This window comes from Oryzias melastigma, linkage group LG3, assembly GCF_002922805.2.
Source record: "Oryzias melastigma strain HK-1 linkage group LG3, ASM292280v2, whole genome shotgun sequence".
NCBI classification, from domain to species: Eukaryota; Metazoa; Chordata; class Actinopteri; order Beloniformes; family Adrianichthyidae; genus Oryzias; species Oryzias melastigma.
In genome coordinates, this window is record NC_050514.1 from 34,353,116 (window position 1) to 34,371,240 (window position 18,125).

Consider the following 18,125-nt stretch of genomic DNA (forward strand, 5'->3'; position numbering starts at 1 on the left):
GCATCCGCAAAAGGTCCCAAATTTGAACACACCTAGTACCCTGTAAAAAATGAATCTTTGGCATATTGAACGAACACCCACCACCCCATCCCAGGTGAGCAATGGGCCGTAAATTTCTTATGGAGCCAAAAGTAAAACAATTTCAAAATCCACAAACGATGTAAAAAAACAAACATATCTGGGATATCTAAAAGAAGTTTTGAAATTATTACAGGATGGACACACGACCTATGACTTGGTGGCCATTTTGTGATAAAACCTGAGATTTGTCAATTTTTACATTTTTCCACAATTAAAGAAAATGAAACTTTCGTTTGAACAATTTTCATAAAATTTCACACACATGTTGTCGGCTTAAGTCTACAACCTTTGGAGTTTCTTTGACCTTTGACTTTAATTTAGCACCAGCTAGAGAGAAAAAGGTCATTCTAAAGATTTTTATCCAACTTCTCAGGCATCTTTAGGAAGCAATTGAGGAAAAAATGTTGGAATTAGAAGTTGTAGATTTTGACTGGAATGGGGCCCAGATAAAGCCTGCCCTCATTAATCCTTTTGTTTACATGCCCTCCCACTAGCTTACAGCCCCTCACAGCCCCAAGACAGCAGTAGCGGTGCAACAAAAATGGCGGACAATATCCAGTTATCCAGCTTTGGTCCAGATTTCAGCTCAGATGAGAAAAAACAAAGACGTTCATGGATTTGTGTATGTGAGTGATGCATCAAAATTGGGCGGAGCAGGGAGCTTGTGGCTCCGCCCACAAATGTAATCCTTTTTTTTTAAACTGTAGTCCTCTTTCTGTTCCTGATTCACTATAAATGGAATAAAGAAATACTCAAAAGCACTGTTTTAATCTTAAATTCTTGATTAAAATTTTCAAAAACATCATTAAAATGTGGTCTTTGAATGAAAAGCTCAGTAGTTTCATGTAACAATATCCTGAACCAAAAAAGTTTTTTTTAATTTTTTTTTTTTTTATCATTTTTTTGTCCCTCTGTGTTCTCCTCTTTCATTGGTTATAAATCAAACACGTCATAGCAGGGCGTGGCAGGCAGGCCGGCCGGGGAAGGCGGGCCCTGACACCCCCTGTGGGCGGGGCTAAGACAAAAGGCAGGGAGGAGGGAGGAGCAGGGAGTCGCCTTGTTTCCACGCTCCGGAGTCGGGATTAGCGTTTGTTCTCAGCCTCGTCTGCCGTCTTTTCGCGCCGTTCGTCCGTCCTCTGACCAGCTTTCGCCCGGAGCACCATGGGAGTCGACGGTTGCACCCGATGCATCAAGTACACGCTCTTCGTCTTCAACTTCATCTTCTGGGTGAGCAGCCCGCCGCTCCCTCGCGGTGCGTTCAGGGTCCCGCCTCGTCTCCGTTATGAATGACCGATAAATCACCCGCGCCGTCCAGCGCCAGCAGGCCTCCTCCGTTACCCGCTTTGTGGAACCATTAAAACCACATGATGTGAAGTTTTCTATATTTTGTATTTAACCTCGACTAAAGCGTAATTAAATAAACCTTAAACAGTGTATTCTGATTTGGGATCATGCTAGCTGCGGCGCAGCTGCTTCCGCCGTGTTGGTTAGTTCCCTCGGGGAGGAGGAGGGGGCTCCATAGGATGGAAGTAACGGTATCTGGATGATGCTTTGAGTTTTGGAGAAAACCTTTTGTTTGCGTTACATCCTCCACCCAGCGCGCGCGCGCCTGTACTGGCGGGCGTGTGGCTGCGCGCGCGCGCTGGGGGAATGTCTTGTTGGTGGTTTCCAGCGGTGAGTCAAAGCTCTGTGTTTGGTAAATGGATCATGGAAACATTTGAGGCTGCTGCCGCCCCGTCCAGCAGTCTGGAGCTTCGACAGGAAAAGAGCTTCGACTGAAAGTTTATTTTAGGAGAATCCGGAAATAAAACCTGTTTTTATTAAATACTTAGTTTGGGGAACTTTTATCTCAAACATTTTAGGAAAGATATCCTTATCCAGTCTAACCAACTCTCCAGTCTTCAGGTTAAATGACCAGGGAGGACGCTCCACCACAGCCTACAGTCAGTCCTGTGTGGTCATAAGGGGTGTGGCACTGCGCCACCCCCCTTCACCACCCTGCTGTCTGCACTGAAAGCTCCATTCATCTTCCAACCATCAGATCCACCTTTAAATGTGTCCCTTCACTTTTAAGGTGGATTAATAAACTACCACACTAAACCAGCCGTTATATGTGGCATCATAATGTCGTATCATTAGTGAAGAAGCATCAATGGAGTTTGAAAAGCTCTTCAGAGAAGAACGGATGTTGCTATGATGTTATCGTGATGTACTCATAGTAACGGTCTAAATACTGCAGTAAAATCTGAGGAAATATTTCAAACTTGTTGCTCGCAAACTCACAATCACATTTTTGTTTTTATCTTTTTAAAGCTCTTAAGTAGACTTATCCTCAATAAAGGTAGAACTTTCAACAAGAAAATTATGATTCAAAACTTCAGAAACCATTTAAAGGAAACTTAGAGTAGATTAGAAATGGTTTATTTCAAGCAATCAAGACTTATTTTGCAATACAACCAATCGACAGAGGTTTACATCCACAAAGACATGTCAAACAGGATAACAAGACATCAAATGATAGATTGATTTAAAGGGAGTGGGAGGAAGTGAACTTATATCATCCCTCCCCGGCTCTACTAATGAATTAAAATTGGATTTATAGTAGTTATTTTCATTTTAAACCCTTCCTTCACATTACTCTACATTTAAAAAAAAATGGTCACATAGATGTGAAGAACATGAACTACAAACTATGGAATTAAGAGTTGAATGGATTCCCCGTACTCCTTCTGATCCTTCTGTGCAGACCACTGACTGTACATGAGAACTGGACTGAGTGACTCCTCCCCCCCTGTGTTCCAAAAAGGATCTGGCTCCAAGAAACCAAAATACCAATGGCGTCTATAGAGAAACAAACAGCGATTACTCATTCAGCTTTTTTTTCAACTTATTCTTGATATTTTTCATGATATTTTGTATGAAGTTACTCAAGTTATAAACTGACCAATCAGATATCTCAGTAAAAGTGGGTGGAGCCTGCTGGCCACCACGTCCAATATTTGACAAATTTTGTGTAGCCTGCTTCCAACCAGCCCACTCCTGAATGGTTGCCATAGAAACGTCGACTCAGACCGACTCGGACCAATCACTGCTCACTGACGACGTCTGGCTCCAACATGGCGGCCTCCATATCGCTAAAAAATAGCGACTGAATTGACGTCCTTTGGCTGGACCCAGTAGTAAACAATTTTGAATGGATGATGTCACACTCACTCAGTCCAGTCCTCTTGTACAGTCAATGGTCCAACTTTTAAGTGCTGGCCTTCCAACCAGCTCACTCCTGATCGGTGACAGTGGTTGCCATAGAAACGTTGACTCACACAGAGTCAAACCAATCACTGTTGACTGACGTCGGGCTCCAACATGGCGGCCTCCGTATCACTAAACAAAAAATAGTGACTCAATTGATGCCCGTTGGTTGGAGCCTGAAGTAAACCCCTTGTATGGATGACATCACACTCTCTCAGTCCAGTTCTCTTGTGCAGTCAGTGGTCCACAGACTGGTATTCACTGTGTGCCAGAAATTTCTCTGCTAATCTTTATGGCACATAAGATATTTGCTACACGACTAGATCTAAGAAACCAGTGAAGAGACGATTGTTACGGAAACATTCCTAACCTGCAGACGCATTCAGCTCTGTTATTCTGTTGTGGTTGCCGTGGAGACAACACCCTCCAAATGGAGTTTCCAGTGGAAACCTGTCATTGTCGACGGTCACTGTAAAATACAGTGAACCATTTAAGACCAGAGATAATTCTGACATGGAGAAAATTGAAAATGCATTTACAATTCATTAGTGAAAGAAACATCATAAATATTTAAATCAATGGAGTTTGAAAGGCTCTTTAGTGAAGAACGGATGCTGCTATGACCGTGATGGTTAGACGAATATGCTCTCACTGATGTGATGTGTTGAATTACAGCTAAAAACAGGTTTTTTTCTGTGGCAGAATCCACTGGAAGTATGTTAATTGTGTAAATGGTTGAATAATTACAGTAGTCGAAAGGCTGTAAACACTGAAGCTCCAGCGTTAAAGGGTTGTTGATGATGCTGCAGTTTCTTCAGTTTCTAACGTCCGTTTCCTCCTGACTCAAACCCTGAAGTTCATCTCAGAACCGTCACTTCTGCTGTGAATCATTCTAGGAGTCACTGAAGTTTGTAAATCTCCCCAGTTTCCCGGGTTTGTTTGTTTACTGGTCTGGTCTCCATGACAACAGAGACATCAATTCCTCCCAAGATGTTCCTAGTCCCTTTTTCGGACGCTTTCAGAGATGAGGTTCTTGTTCTTTAGCTCCTAAATGATTGTTAAGAGAAGGTTGAGCTGGTCTGGTTTCCAAACAAACATCACATGATTCTGTCAGGACTTTTTTTAATCTTATCACGCTCCTGTGCCTTTGTAGCTCCGCCCATTCCCCCTTCCAGCTTTCACTGTTTGTCTAGCTGCTTCTGGTTTTCCTAAAATACTATTTTGATCAAAACTAAATGAGAGTTTTCCATCCAACCCAGTAAAAAAAGTAGAGTTCTGATGTGTCAAATGGAATTTTATTGGATTATTTTAGTGAAGCAACTATAAAAACCTCAAAGATTCTGAAGTGAACCAACGTTTTTAAAGCTTCACTTCTCCTTTTGTATGAATTTTTCCAAATAAAAGCTCAACTAATGGCTCCAAAAGACCAGAACTTTACACCAGAACATTTCTTACCATCTTAACTGTATGGAGCTAAATTGGGGCCAATATAGTTTAAAACCCAAATAAAACAAATTGAAAAAAATATTGGCCAAAAATGTCTAAAACGTTTTGCTATTCTAAAAAAAATTAATGAATTTCATCTTCAAATGTTCTGTTTTTTTAGGTTTCAAAACTCAAAATTTCGATTTCAGAACCTTTTTTTTCAGTTTCAAATGAAAATGTGTAGTTGACTAATTAACAACTAATCGACTATTAAATTAGTCAATGACTAATTTAATAGTCGATTAGTTGTTATTTATATTCTATGGAGTCAGGGAGTAATAAAGTTGTGAGCATTCAGCACCAAAAAATGTACTTTTGTTATATTTGAGTCAATGAGACCAAAACTTTATCTTTAGTAAAAAATAGTTCCTTGTTTCAGAAAAAAATCTCATTTGATTTAATCTTGTTTTTACGACAGAATGAAATAAAGGACAGAGGGTGCACGATTCATTAAAAGTTTAATAAAATATCATCCTAATTGTCTTTTGTTTTTAGTTACTTTAATGGTTAAGATGTGAGTTTTACATCCACTTTACGCATGACCCAATTAGTCGAGTATTAAAATAATCGTTTGCCCTAGTTTCAAATTTTTCTCTTTAATTTTTTTTCCCAATTTCGAATCCGAACATTTTGACTTCTAAGCCTTTTTTTCAGTTTCAGTTTTTTTTTTAACTTCTTACTTTTAAGGACCAATCAAAATCGATGAGGGCGGTAACTTCAGTCCCGGTGCGTTCACTGACTCTGATAACTGTGATCATTTAGGCAGAAATTGCTGTATTGTCCGTACTATCGTACTAGCCTACAAACCGCACGTCCAAAACGACGTTCTAGCCCGTTCAAAGCTCTTATTGTGTTAAAAACAGGCATCGAAAACGTCCTCATGTTTGGATAAAATGGCTAAAACACGGTTTTACAGTCATCTCCTGCGACCTCATGATTAATGCGCTCACACTTTTTCTCATGCAGGAAATGTGAGTCTGAGCCTCACGGTAAACTCTGTGGTTTCTTCATGTTTATCTTTTCCTTTTGCATCATTATTGTTTTGATTATACTTAATTTTTCTTTCTTGCTCTTCCTCTTCCTTTTGTTTTTACCAGTATATATTACATTAATATTTTATTGAAAATATAGTTATTAATAGTAGTTATAATCACTTTCTTTGATGGAGACAATAAAGGAATCTCATTTTGTGGTAAACAAATGACCAAACCAACAAGCTGTCAAAGCAGAAACACTTGATTTGAGAAATGTATAAATGAACAAATCTTTTGTAAAGATCTGATGCATTCGTCCTGCACAGTGTGGTGGGTGACCCTTTTTTAACCCTATAGAGCTCCATGTTAGAGAACATTATGCGTAATGAAATGTAACTATGTATTTAAGCTTATTTTAGAATAGCAAAACGTTTTGGACATTTTACTTTTTTTTCTTTTTGTTTTATTTGGGTTTCAAATAATATTGGCTCCAATGTAGCTCCATACAGTTATGTAGAAAACTGAAGGAATAAAAGTTGTTTCTGCAGAAGCTTCAGCTGCTTTTTGCAGGTCTCACCTCTGACCTGCAACAACTTCAAACATTTCACCTTCAGAGTCTTGAGAATCCATCATGAACTTCAGAGGATTCCTACAGTACATGACCCCCCCCCACCCCCCGCCCCGCCCCGCTAGTTCAGCCGTAAGTCGTTGTCGGCGCTGCAGATCTCCACGGGCTCCTGAAGGCAACACGAGTTCAACGTGGAGCCGATGGCTTCTCTGCAGATGGATTTGAGTGGCTGTGGAAACGGGGCGTGGCTCTAGAGGGGGTGGGGGTTGTGTCGAGGCCGCGGCACCCCAACCCCCCGGCCTGGCATGTCCAGCATTCTGTATCCCTCCTCCCACAGCAGAAATAGACCCTGATGGGGAAACTCGCGGTTCCCTGTGGAACCGGAATGTTTGACTCGACCCGAACCAGCAACTTTCAGAAGTTCTTACCGGACTGTGAGAACGTGGTCTTATGCAACACGTTTGAATGCGCTGGGACTCCGCGTCTGCTTTGTTTGGCTAAGAGGGGGTGTAATGAACCCCATTCAGCACCAAAGGAGATGCTGGCCTTTATTTAAACAACCATTTAAGCTGGAATGTGAGGCAGGAAACAGAATCAAACTCTTCTCTGAAATCTTCATCCAAACTGTTAAAAAAAACAAACTGGAAACTTGAACTCACAGAAACATTGATTGCATAATTGGTGTAAATGGCACAAGTTTCTCCAGCCAAGCTGTACCTCCAGCTGTACCTTATATCCGCTCTTTTACTGTCAATGACTTTGGTTCTCCTTGGCTGGAACTCACCTGATCATGTATTGAGCTGTATGAAAAGCTTTGGTCACATCCACCTGTACGGGTGGTTTTTGGGTTGTTCGGGTGCGTGGAGGGTCGTAGAGAGGAGCACAGGCATGTCCTCCCTCGTGTCTCACCCAACGCCATTTGCGCGGCAGAGGCGGCCAGTTTGGATGTTAAGTCAATGACACAGATGCGAATTGAAGCGATCTGAAGTCCGGCGGCGCGGCAATCTGGCAGCGCAAATTGGGTGGTGCGACCAGAGTTCAACTATCTAAACATTAGCTGGTAGTTCCACCCACATGTGGCCGCGGCGTTGAGCTCAGGCAGGCGGGCCACGTGAACTTATGTTCAGTATGAACGTAGTCGGTGTCTATGTCGTTACTGTCATTAAAGTGGAATGTACCATTGTTGTGTTCATAAGGATAATGGAAGTTACACGCACTTATGATGTACGGGTGACACGGTGTCCTTACACCAGGGGGGTCAAACTCAATCACACAAGGGGCCAAAATCCAAAACACACCTGAGGTCACGGGCCGAACAGGATACACATTTATTGAACACTAAAACTACATTTTTAAAACGTTAAAACCATAACTTTTTATCATAATTATGAACTAGATATATAGCACTACCTAAGATAATGCTAGTGTGAATGCTGGAAGATGAATTTGGAGATGCTGAAATTAATAGCTAAAAACACTGAAGCTGATAGCCAGCTAACATAATGGCTAAATGCCAAATTAGCCTAAAAAACAAAACAAAAAAAACTTAGGTTAGCCGAAACAGCTAGCTTGTAGCTGAAAAAAACTCCAAAATAAACATAAACATATTTTTGTCAAAATTATACAAGTTAAAAATGAGCGCAAGATAACATCGGGTCATTAATAATAATAAAATAAAATGATCTGGAGGGCCGGATCCGGCCCCCGGTCCATGACTTTGACACGTGGGCCTTACACCAAACTAGTCATTGGTAGGGAGTGAGTACTAGCTCTTTATTGACCTCCTACAGCCTTGAGATGCTATTCTTCCTTCTGATTCCAGAGCAGTTAGACAGACCCGTTAAAAAGAGTCACGTTGGTCAAGACACCCGATTATGTTCAGATGGATCTGAACTCGTCCATTGATGGAGGACTTGACGGTCGTTGGTATTTGCGTGTTGGTTGACGGATGGACTTTGGTTGGGCTTTGGGTTGTCTTGAACGCCATCTTTGGACGAAAGGCCATTGGATCCAAGCATCTCCGTTCATCTGTTGGTCCTGGACTCGACTGTCCAGCTCTTTCCAGTTAACGACGGTTGTAAATGTCCCTCCAGACACTCTTGGCAGCTGTTCCCCCCCGCCCTGCAGTGCCACGATGTGAACATGAGAAACTGAACCCAAATGTTGGGGCTGCCCCGCCATGTAAAGACACTGACGTCCATAGGAAGTTCTTTTATCATGGTTTCATTTGAAAAAAGCTTTCTGTTTATCAGATTTTTTATTCTATTTATTCAAAATAAAGCATAAAACTTGCATAGAATAAAAAAAAAAAATCTGTCCCACATGATGTCCACTAGAACTACAAATATGTCATTTGATCGTCTTAATCTACAGATTCGATCAACAAACTTGTCTGAACTGATTCACTCTCAACCAAACACGTAACCATGGCAACCACTCCAAGTTAGCGTGGTAAATAATTTTTAAAACATTTTCTGGAGTTTCTAACCACATCCTCCCTCACACCTCCACTGAAGTTAAGACCATCTGCGCCGCCCGCTCCACCAAGAACCGTGCGTTTCCACAGAAACAGGAAGCTTGAGGCTGAGTCACCGTGTGCACGAAGTAAACCGTGAGACGGACTAAAACGTGTAGATCTGCATCATCTGATGGTTTAAAAGATCTGAATGATCAGATTTGTTCTTCCAGTTCACTTGATCTTTTTGTGAGGAAATTTACCACTTTGGATTTTTGACCAATCGTGCAAAAGTGGGCGACTCGGCAGAACCTTTTGGGAAATTTGAGGATTATAATCACAAAGGATTATTTTAATAGTCGACTTTCCGATTAGTCAATTAATTGGGTCATATGCAAACTGAATGTAAAGCTCACATCTTAACCATCTTTAGTTTTCAACTAATTAAAAACTAGATATGTAGCATTACCAGCGATAATGCTAGTGTGAATGTTGTAAGCTGAATTTGGCCACTGAAGATGCTAGTGCTGATAGCTGAAGAAGCTGAAATTAATAGCTGAAAATGCTGAAGCTGATAGACATAAAAATATTAGTTAAATGCCAAAAAAGTAAAAAAAAAAAAAAGCTTAAATAAGCCAAAAGAGCTAGCATGTAGCTGAAAAAAATAGCTAAGCATCAAAATAGCCTAAAAAACTAGAAAAATAGCCTACATTAGCCAAAAAAGTTAGCATGTAGCTGAAATATTAGCTAAACTCCAAAATAGCCGTAAAATTTAGCATGTAGCTGAAATATTAGCTAAACTCCAAAATAGCCCAAAAAGCTAAAAAAAAGGTCTAACTTAGTTTAAACAGCTAGTATGTAGTTGAAAAAATAGCTAAAATTCGCAATAGCTTAAAAAACTGAAAGAATCCTTAATTAGCTAAAACAGCTAGTATGTAGCTGAAAAAATAGCTAAACTTCAAAACAGCCTAAGAACCTAAAAAAAGCCGAAATTATCCAAAACAGCTAGCATGTAGCTGAAATATTAGCTTAACTCCAAATTAGTGTAAAAAACCAAAATAGTCCATAAAGCTAGAGACACTAGCAGAGTCACACTCCGAGTCACACTCTGACTCCATATAATATAAAGTAACGACTAAACGACTATTGAATGAGTTGTAGACGATTTTAATAGTCGATTAGTCGACTAATCGTTGCAGCCCTAATTTAAAGCTTCTGTTCGGATTTTCTTTAACTGGTTGAGCTGAAGAAGGAAGCTCTTTTTCTGCCCCGGGGGCAGCTCCTGTTACCCCGGGGGCAGTCTGTGCTACAAAAGTAGCTAGCTTCCTGCTTCCTCTTCGTCACAGGATGTCTCAGCGTTTCACAGCTGTAGGTTTCAGTGCTGCTGTTAGATCAGACAGAGAAGTCGGCTCCAGCGCCGTAACCGCACCTCAAGAACCGTTTGCACCTGAACCTGAGGTCCATTCAGCTTCAGGAAGGAGGGAAATGTTCGGACACACAACATCGATCTGTGGTTTCAGCTTGTTGGAGATCAGCTCGTATTCTGTGGTCGACTCCTCCTGATTCCATGCTTGTGGTTTGTAGATCACTGATGGCGCCCGTAATGGCGTTTTGATGTCTGTGCAGCAGCTGCGGGCCGTGTTGGAGCTCCGCTTCGTGCCGGCTGGACTCTGTTCCTCACGGCAGCCTGACATGAAGTTAGGCCGCCTCAGACGGCTGAACTCTGTCGCCAGCGCCGCTGTTTATCTGGTTGCTAGGCAGCAGCTTGCTGTCGCTCTGGAATGAACCTAACTGGACAGGGGGGGGCTGGGTGCTCAGTAACTCCCTCACAACTTCAGTTTGTGAACGTTACATGTTTCTCGTGATTATTCTGTCATCTGAACGTGATCAAACTGCTGAAGAAACTTCTCCTGAACCAGAATCCGTTTGACTTTCATTAAAAGACAAAAACAACAGAAGCTTCTCCTGCTGCCGTTCAATCACTGAGTGTTTTGGGGACTCTTGTGTTTCATTCTTGTGCTGTGAAGCTGCTCTCCTCTCAGAAGCTGTTGAAGGTCAGGTGGGATCTCCCGACCTGCTGTTATCGGGCAGCGTCTGTGCTTTCTGAGCACTCAGGCCTCACTTTCATTTTAATGGACTCATCTGACTACTGCTGAGTGTTGGTGCTCCACGTCTTCACTGCTTTAATCCACTGACTGTATTAGAGAACTGGACAGTTGGATATCATCCATAATATGTAATAGTAATATCTGACTTTACTCGAGTACCATTTGAAAAAAACTGGACATAGCATTTTTGAGCATTTTTTCACTCCCTTTACGTCTCTATCTCAGCTTGTTCTGCGATTGTCGTGAAGTTGTGTTACTGTAACACAAATTCTTATCATTAACCAGCAGATTATCTGTATTTTCTTAACTTTTTAGGTGTCTGAGGTTTACCATCAGGACTTTCTCCTTCACTGAGCGTGCTCAGAAGCGCCGACAGGTCATTGAAACCAAGACACTGAACTTATTAAAACTAACTAAAATGTTGTTGTGTTGCAGCTCGTTGGAGGAGGGATCCTGGGTTTGGCTCTTTTCATGAGACATGACCACCAGGTCAAGAGTCTTCTGGACATCACGCTGGACGGACGGCAACCCCCCAGCACCTTCTACAACAGTAAGGACGACACCCGCACACACGGAGGATCCTAAAGTGGATCCTAAAGCTGATCCTACAGCGGATCTTAAAGCTGATCCTGCAGCTGATCCTACAGCGGATCCTAAAGCTGATCCTAAAACTGATCCTACAGCGGATCATAAAACTGATCCTACAGCGGATCCTACAGCGGATCTTAAAGCTGATCTTACAGCTGATCCTAAAGTGGATCTTATAGCTGATCCTGCAGCGGATCCTGCAGCTGATCCTAAAGTGGATCCTAAAGCGAATCCTACACCGGATCCTAAAGGTGATCCTACAGAGGATCCTGCAATGGATCCTAAAGGTGATCCTGCATCGGATCCTACAGCTGATCCTAAAGTGGATCTTATAGCTGATCCTGCAGCTGATCCTAAAGTGGATCCTAAAGGTGATCCTACAGCGGATCTGAAAGCTGATCCTACAGCTGATCCTAAAGTGGATCTTATAGCTGATCCTGCACCTGATCCTAAAGCTGATCTGTTTTCTGAGGAAAGGCTAAAACCAATCGGTCCAGCCGGTTGATCGTCTGTTTGATGAAGATCTTTGGAGGTTTCTGGGTTTGCCTCCTGCTGTTCCTGGTCCTTTATTGGGTTAGGGGTGGGGTTTAATTAAAGCTATTGAAGCTTCTCCAGCTGGTATTAGAGCTTTGCATTGTGGGTAAAACGATAATCGATGCTTAATAAATCCAGTTGTTTAAATTTGATTTGAAATCAGTTTCTGATAAAGACAAAAATTGTTCTTCACCCCAAATGATGGATGTTTGGCTGCTGGGATGGTTCTGGTTCTTGTTCTGCTCTCAGACACAGAACATTTGGCCCGGTTTGAGAGGTGCTACGGCGCCGGTCATGGACCAAACAACAGAACTGTCTGAAACCAAAACCCATTTTGGCGTTTCACCTCCACTGCTACCAAAACAAAGTCTTTGTTACCCAAACTACACAAGGTAGTACACTATAGTAAACTGTACACAAATGTGATGCTCAGAAACTCTTAGAGCATCAATGATTGTTGGAAATGTTACCAAAATATTTTTCAAGCTGTGTTTTGTTGTTTTATTTAAACCATAAAAGCATCAAACATCCAAAAACATTGACAAAGTAAAGCGAGACGGTTATAAAACCAAACAGGAAGAACAAAGTCACTGTTTTCAGGAAAATGCTGAACGAGGATAAATCTGCTGTTGAGTTTAAAAAAGAACAAAAATAATCTAAAACAAGCTTTAAAAGAAGTTTTTATCAAACAAATTTGACGTCTCAAAGACTGTAGTTTAGTAGTTTAGCTTTAACAAAACATGTTTTTAAACTGAAACGGATGAAAATGCTGTTTTATTCTAACATCTAACATTAACAAAACATTTAAGAAATGCTTTAAATATTGACTTTATAGTAAGAAAAATAATTATATATTTTTTAATTAAAAAAAGAATATTAAAAATGTGTTAATTCTGCAGAATAGAAAAATATAAATAAATCACTTTAGTCTTGGATAAGATTTTCTCAACTATATGAGCTGAAGCAGTTCTTAGTGTTGAATAAAATGAATATTTTATGAGCAGTTTAAGCTATTTTTAAAGCAAATGTAGATAAAGGACTCCTACAAAATAAAATCATACATGAATTTCAAAACGGACAAAGCCAGCAAACACACCAGAATAAAACCGGAATTTACAGAAGAGAAAATCTTGTGGCTTATTTATAATAAATGTTCAAAAATTAAATTTGTTGTGCTCCTAGTATGTTCATGACAGTGTTCTATTCTATTCCTATTCTTTTATGTTCTATAAGGTAAAATTGACTGAAAAAAGTGTAAAAGCTGAAAAATAAGAGCTCCAAACATGATAAATGTTCATTAAATCTGTACATAAGAGTTAAATAATGTGAGTAAATTAAATGCTGAAAAATGCCTAAAAAGCTTCAGATGAATAGAAAATGTTGCTTTAGCTGAAGTTGGAAGCTGAAGTTCTAAAAGTTTATGTTTTTTAAGAAAGACATTTTTAAAAATCACATTTTTTTTCAGTACTTTCGACATAAGTGAAGCTAACGGGGTCCAAACGAGCTGACCTTTGACCTCACCCACAGAGTGTAGCTTGGGTGCAGAAAGTAGCATTCTCGCTAACCTCAAACATTTGCTGTTTTGGCCAAAGTGAGTCACTTCACTGCAGTTTCCTGAAAATCAGAAGGAGGGGCCAAAAAATGTAGAATCTGAGAAAGGTCTGAAAGGAGAAGAGGAAGCTTTTCGGAGTCTGCTGGGAGACCCTTCCAGAGGAGCTCGTGACCTGAGAGGAGGCGTGCAGCTCATCATGTGACCTCCTTAAAGCCTCAAAACAAAGTTCTCCTCTGTGTTTGGACGCGAAGAGGAAGAAGCTGCAAATGGACTTTCATGTTCCTCCATGTCTGCAGAACGACTGCAGCTCCCTCCCAAGAAGAAGAAGAAGAAGAAGGAAAAAACGTTTCAGTGTAGGAAAGAATTCCTCACTCCCTCCTCCTCCTCCTCAGCTCCACAAATCTTCCTCCCGCCCTCAGAGTTTTGTTTTCTTCACGCCGCTGGGTTTCTTTCCACTGCGGCTCTGCCGTACCTCCCCATCTGGTTATGGTTAGTGTTAAAGCCACCTTATGTCTCGTTACCCCCCCATCCAGGACCCGCCCACTTCTCGCTCTGCCCATTTTTCCTACATCTGCTTCTTTCTTTGTCTCAAAATCTCTGACCCCCCCCCCTCCTTCATGTGGTTCCAGACATCTATTTTACCCAAGAAATGGTTAAAATTAGTCAACTGAAGCTGAAGAATGTGTTTCAGCTTCTGTTTTAGTTTTTGTTCAAATGTTTCATTAACTGAAGACTCGTTTTTATCAAAAATGTTCTTTTTAGGCTGGAAAGTTTGGAGTTTTTAGTACAAACTTCTATAAACTAGAACCTGAAAGAAAAAGCATAAAGGTCTGAGATAAGGAAGACGGAGAGGAGATAGTCTGACGTCCTTCTATGGAAAGTGTTTCCTCAAAGCTGCACAGCAGCTCGCCGCTCGACTCCCCTTGACTCATTTACTCCGGATGGAATTCAACGCCCGTCCCTCCGAACAAGTGAAAGGAAACGGGGAGTTTCCTGTCACTTCCCAGAACACCAGCGTGACTCACGCTTATCCGGGGATTCTCCAGCCATTTTACACCCAGCTGCTGTTTCCAGAAGGTTCTCACAGAAATAGCAGCAGAGGAACACCCGGACGGCCGGACGGCGCTAAGTTTAGGTCAGGAGAAGTGAAACCAGCCGGACCGCGCCGTCCCCTCCATGTTCAACCTTGTTTCTGCTGATTACAATCAGCAGATTGTTTCCTGCAGAAGTTGTGAAAGTGAACGCAGCTTTGAGTGTGAATTCTTCTTTTCCTCTGAAAACATTTTGTCTCTCACCACTGGTTCAGACTTCTCCATTCTTCTGAAATGTTCCCATAAACTGGAATGTTTTAGTGAAAAGGATCTACAGGGAGCAGCAGGGGACACTTTTCATCGCGTTGTAAACACTTGTTGACCACAAGATGAAGCTGTTTTTGGTTGTGAGTTTAGGAACAAACCTGTGAATGAAAGACAAATTATAAACACAAGAGTCTGTTTATTGTGTTTATACAGCTCAATATCACAGAACAATTCTCTCATTGGGCTTCATGCTGGTAATTGTACAGAAGCAGAAGCTCAGTCGTAAAATATAAACAATAGCTAAAAACTGAAGAGACTAAATAAATCTGGTTATTTCTGTCCTAAAACCCTTCCTCCCGGTAAGGAAAAACTCCTAAAAAAAACGACTCGGAATAAAAAAGAAGAAACCTTAAGGGTGTCCACATGAAGGAGAGATCCTATCCCAGGACGGACAGGAGATTTACCAGAACTGTTTAAGAAAAATCATTTTATCCATCTCTACAACTACGTATTTGAATAGAGTTCAGCAGGATAGTACTGTGGGACAGGTGGGGGCGAGGTCCACAGCCAGGATTAGCCAGAGGCGAGGTCCACGGCCAAGAACAGGAGCACAGACGGTCCACCAGGAATCTGAATTCCCTCCCGCTCCACCGGAGGAGAAAGAGGAACAACACGTGAATCCCACTGCACCCAACAGAATCACAGAGAACTAAATATAATAAATAATAAAGAACAGAGGAGAGTTGAAGTAAATGAGAATAGAGAACAGAACTACAGAGCTGATGTGGATAATAACCATGATAGAAAATCTTACATTTATATATATCGATATTAATCTAGAGAGCTACAGCAGAGGGCCAATCAACCGCCAGGGCCTGGTTTATCAGACCAACTTCCCTCTGCAGAATTCTATGGAGAAATGTGTGTGATGGATGTAATGAAAAGTGTATGAGGTTACATGCAGACACTAAATGATGATAATAATCTGTCAGAATCAATGTTTTGTTTATGAAATGCACTAGATCACTCACTGGAACAGCTTGAAGGCTAAAATGTAAAATAAACATTTGTTTTATTTGAAAAGTTGTGTAAAATATATTCTAGGCTATTACTGTAATATGTAAATCATAAAAACACCCCCCTTCATTTGTTATTCAGTCACTATTCTGTATTTGACCAAGTGTTTTATTTATTATTCGGCTTTGGCCAAAAATGTTCCCAACGTTTTATTCGACTTTGTTGCTGGTGTAACTGGCAGGTTTATCCTCACGTTCTGCCTGGATCCTGTTAAAAATCATCACCTGACCTGGTCCTTCACCAGCATAAACTAAACGCTGAACGGACACGTATTACAGGAGCGACGGGGGGGTGGGGGCGTCTTAAATCACGTACGTTTGTTTAACTCGCGTGCATTAAAGGGAAAAGAAACGACTAATTTGATTTACACATTTATTTGAAAAGAGGAGAAAGTTCTCGCCACTGGTGGGTGTTAATTCAGACCCTACCTGCAGGAATCTGAGCTCCTTTGTGAATTTGTCATAAATGATGTTTTTCTGCTCAAGGCTCATTTGTGGAGCATTATTATGGACTGTTGTTTTGATTCACTTCTATGCAGATGACGCTGTGATTTTATCAGTCAAACCCAGTTTTTGAAATTGCAGGCTTTGGTACGGAAGAGTTTGATGATGCTGAACTTTAGTCTCATGAAACTAAAGGATATTTTCAGAGCCTGACTACAGTTTTTATGGGCGTGTCATTGTGGCTGGAGTGTTTTTAAATCAGATGTCCTCGTCTGGATTTTTCACGGCGGTCTCGCTCTGCCTCTTTTTCATAAAACTGATGCTGGGCTGCAGGAGGAGAGCGTAATGAAACCACAGAAGATTAAATGGAGACAGTGAGGAGGAGATATTTAAGCAAATGGAATTTTTAAAAGCATCATTTCCTAAGTGAGAAAGGACAGATGGATGGCAGAGAGCCCAGCCGAATGTGAGCGCAGAGGCAGCACTCGCCAGCATATCGATTTCTGAATTAGCCCGACTCCTGTTCCTGGGTGAGGAAAGATAAATGTGTGAGGGAGGGGGCAAAGTGGGGCTCCAGTTAGTGGTCTGGAATTGAATTATGGCTGATGGGGGGGCCAGAACACAGAGCCGCCCCCCCCTCCTGAAACACAGCAGGAGGACAGACAACAGGCGTGGACCGTTGTCCTCCAAGACGTCACCGTGTTTCGACCGTGACGAATCCTGGATAACCTTCTGTTTAATGATAGTCTGTCGTTTTTGAGAATTTAAATTATAGATCGTCAGGGAAAAAAAAGGAAGTTAAGATGAAAAAATAACAACATAACAGTCCCAGAATTGAAGGCTAAGACACCAACAGAAACCTTCAGCTGAAACCTGAATTAAAATAAATGTTTTTACCTGAAAATAAACAAAACATTTTTTAAAGTTACATTTTTGATTAAGAAAATCTAATAAAACTCTCTAAAGACATGAATAAACTGTTGGTCGTTGTTTGAAACCGATTCTCTTTAGATGTTGTTCAGGTTTCACAGTTCCTCTTCGTGATGCTTCTCAATCCATTTTGCTCCAATGAGCTGATTGTGGTTCAACTTCATCTGAAACGGGTCGTTGGGGTCGTTTGTCATGTTTCTTCAACGGCAGTCAGCCAAACTGCTGCTGGTCAGAAGATCGTCTGCTGATCTGTGTGCAGGTCCGTCTGCACGTCTGTTTACAGGTTCGTCTCTGTGTGGGTCTATGTTCTGATCGATCTAGGGGTTTCATCTACAGGTCTGTTTGCGGGTTTCTGCTGGACCGTCTGCAGATCTTTTTGCAGGTTTGTCTGCTTATCTGTCTGTGGGCTGTATGCAGGAGCATCTGCAGGCCTGTTCACAGGTCCGTCTGCGGGTCCGTCTGCAGATCTGTCTGCGGGTCCGTCTGCAGATCTGTCTGCGGGTCCGTCTGCAGATCTGTCTGCGGGTCCGTCTGCAGATCTGTTTGCGGGTCCGTCTGCGGGTCCGTCTGCGGGTCCGTCTGCGGGTCCGTCTGCGGGTCCGTCTGCGGGTCCGTCCGCAGATCTGTCTGCGGGTCCGTCTGCAGGTCTGTCTGCGGGTCCGTCTGCAGATCTTTCTGCAGATCTGTCTGCGGGTCCGTCTGCAGGTCCGTCTGCAGATCTGTTTGCGGCATCAGGAGGGGAAAGCTCCCTAACTAGAACATGGTTCAGATGTTTGCAGTTTG

The 18,125-nt window shown here is 41.7% G+C and overlaps 1 protein-coding gene across 1 annotated transcript in view; it reads left to right on the forward strand.

Moving 5' to 3' along the window:
• Positions 1-1,122: 1,122 nt before the first annotated feature.
• Positions 1,123-18,125, forward strand: part of cd81a (CD81 molecule a) — a 23,387-nt gene continuing 6,384 nt past the window's right edge. The window contains exons 1-2 of the mRNA XM_024296010.2: positions 1,123-1,308; positions 11,356-11,470. Of these exons, the coding sequence (XP_024151778.1) occupies positions 1,243-1,308; positions 11,356-11,470 (181 nt within the window). The 5' untranslated portion in view covers positions 1,123-1,242. The remainder of the gene's footprint in view (positions 1,309-11,355; positions 11,471-18,125) is intronic.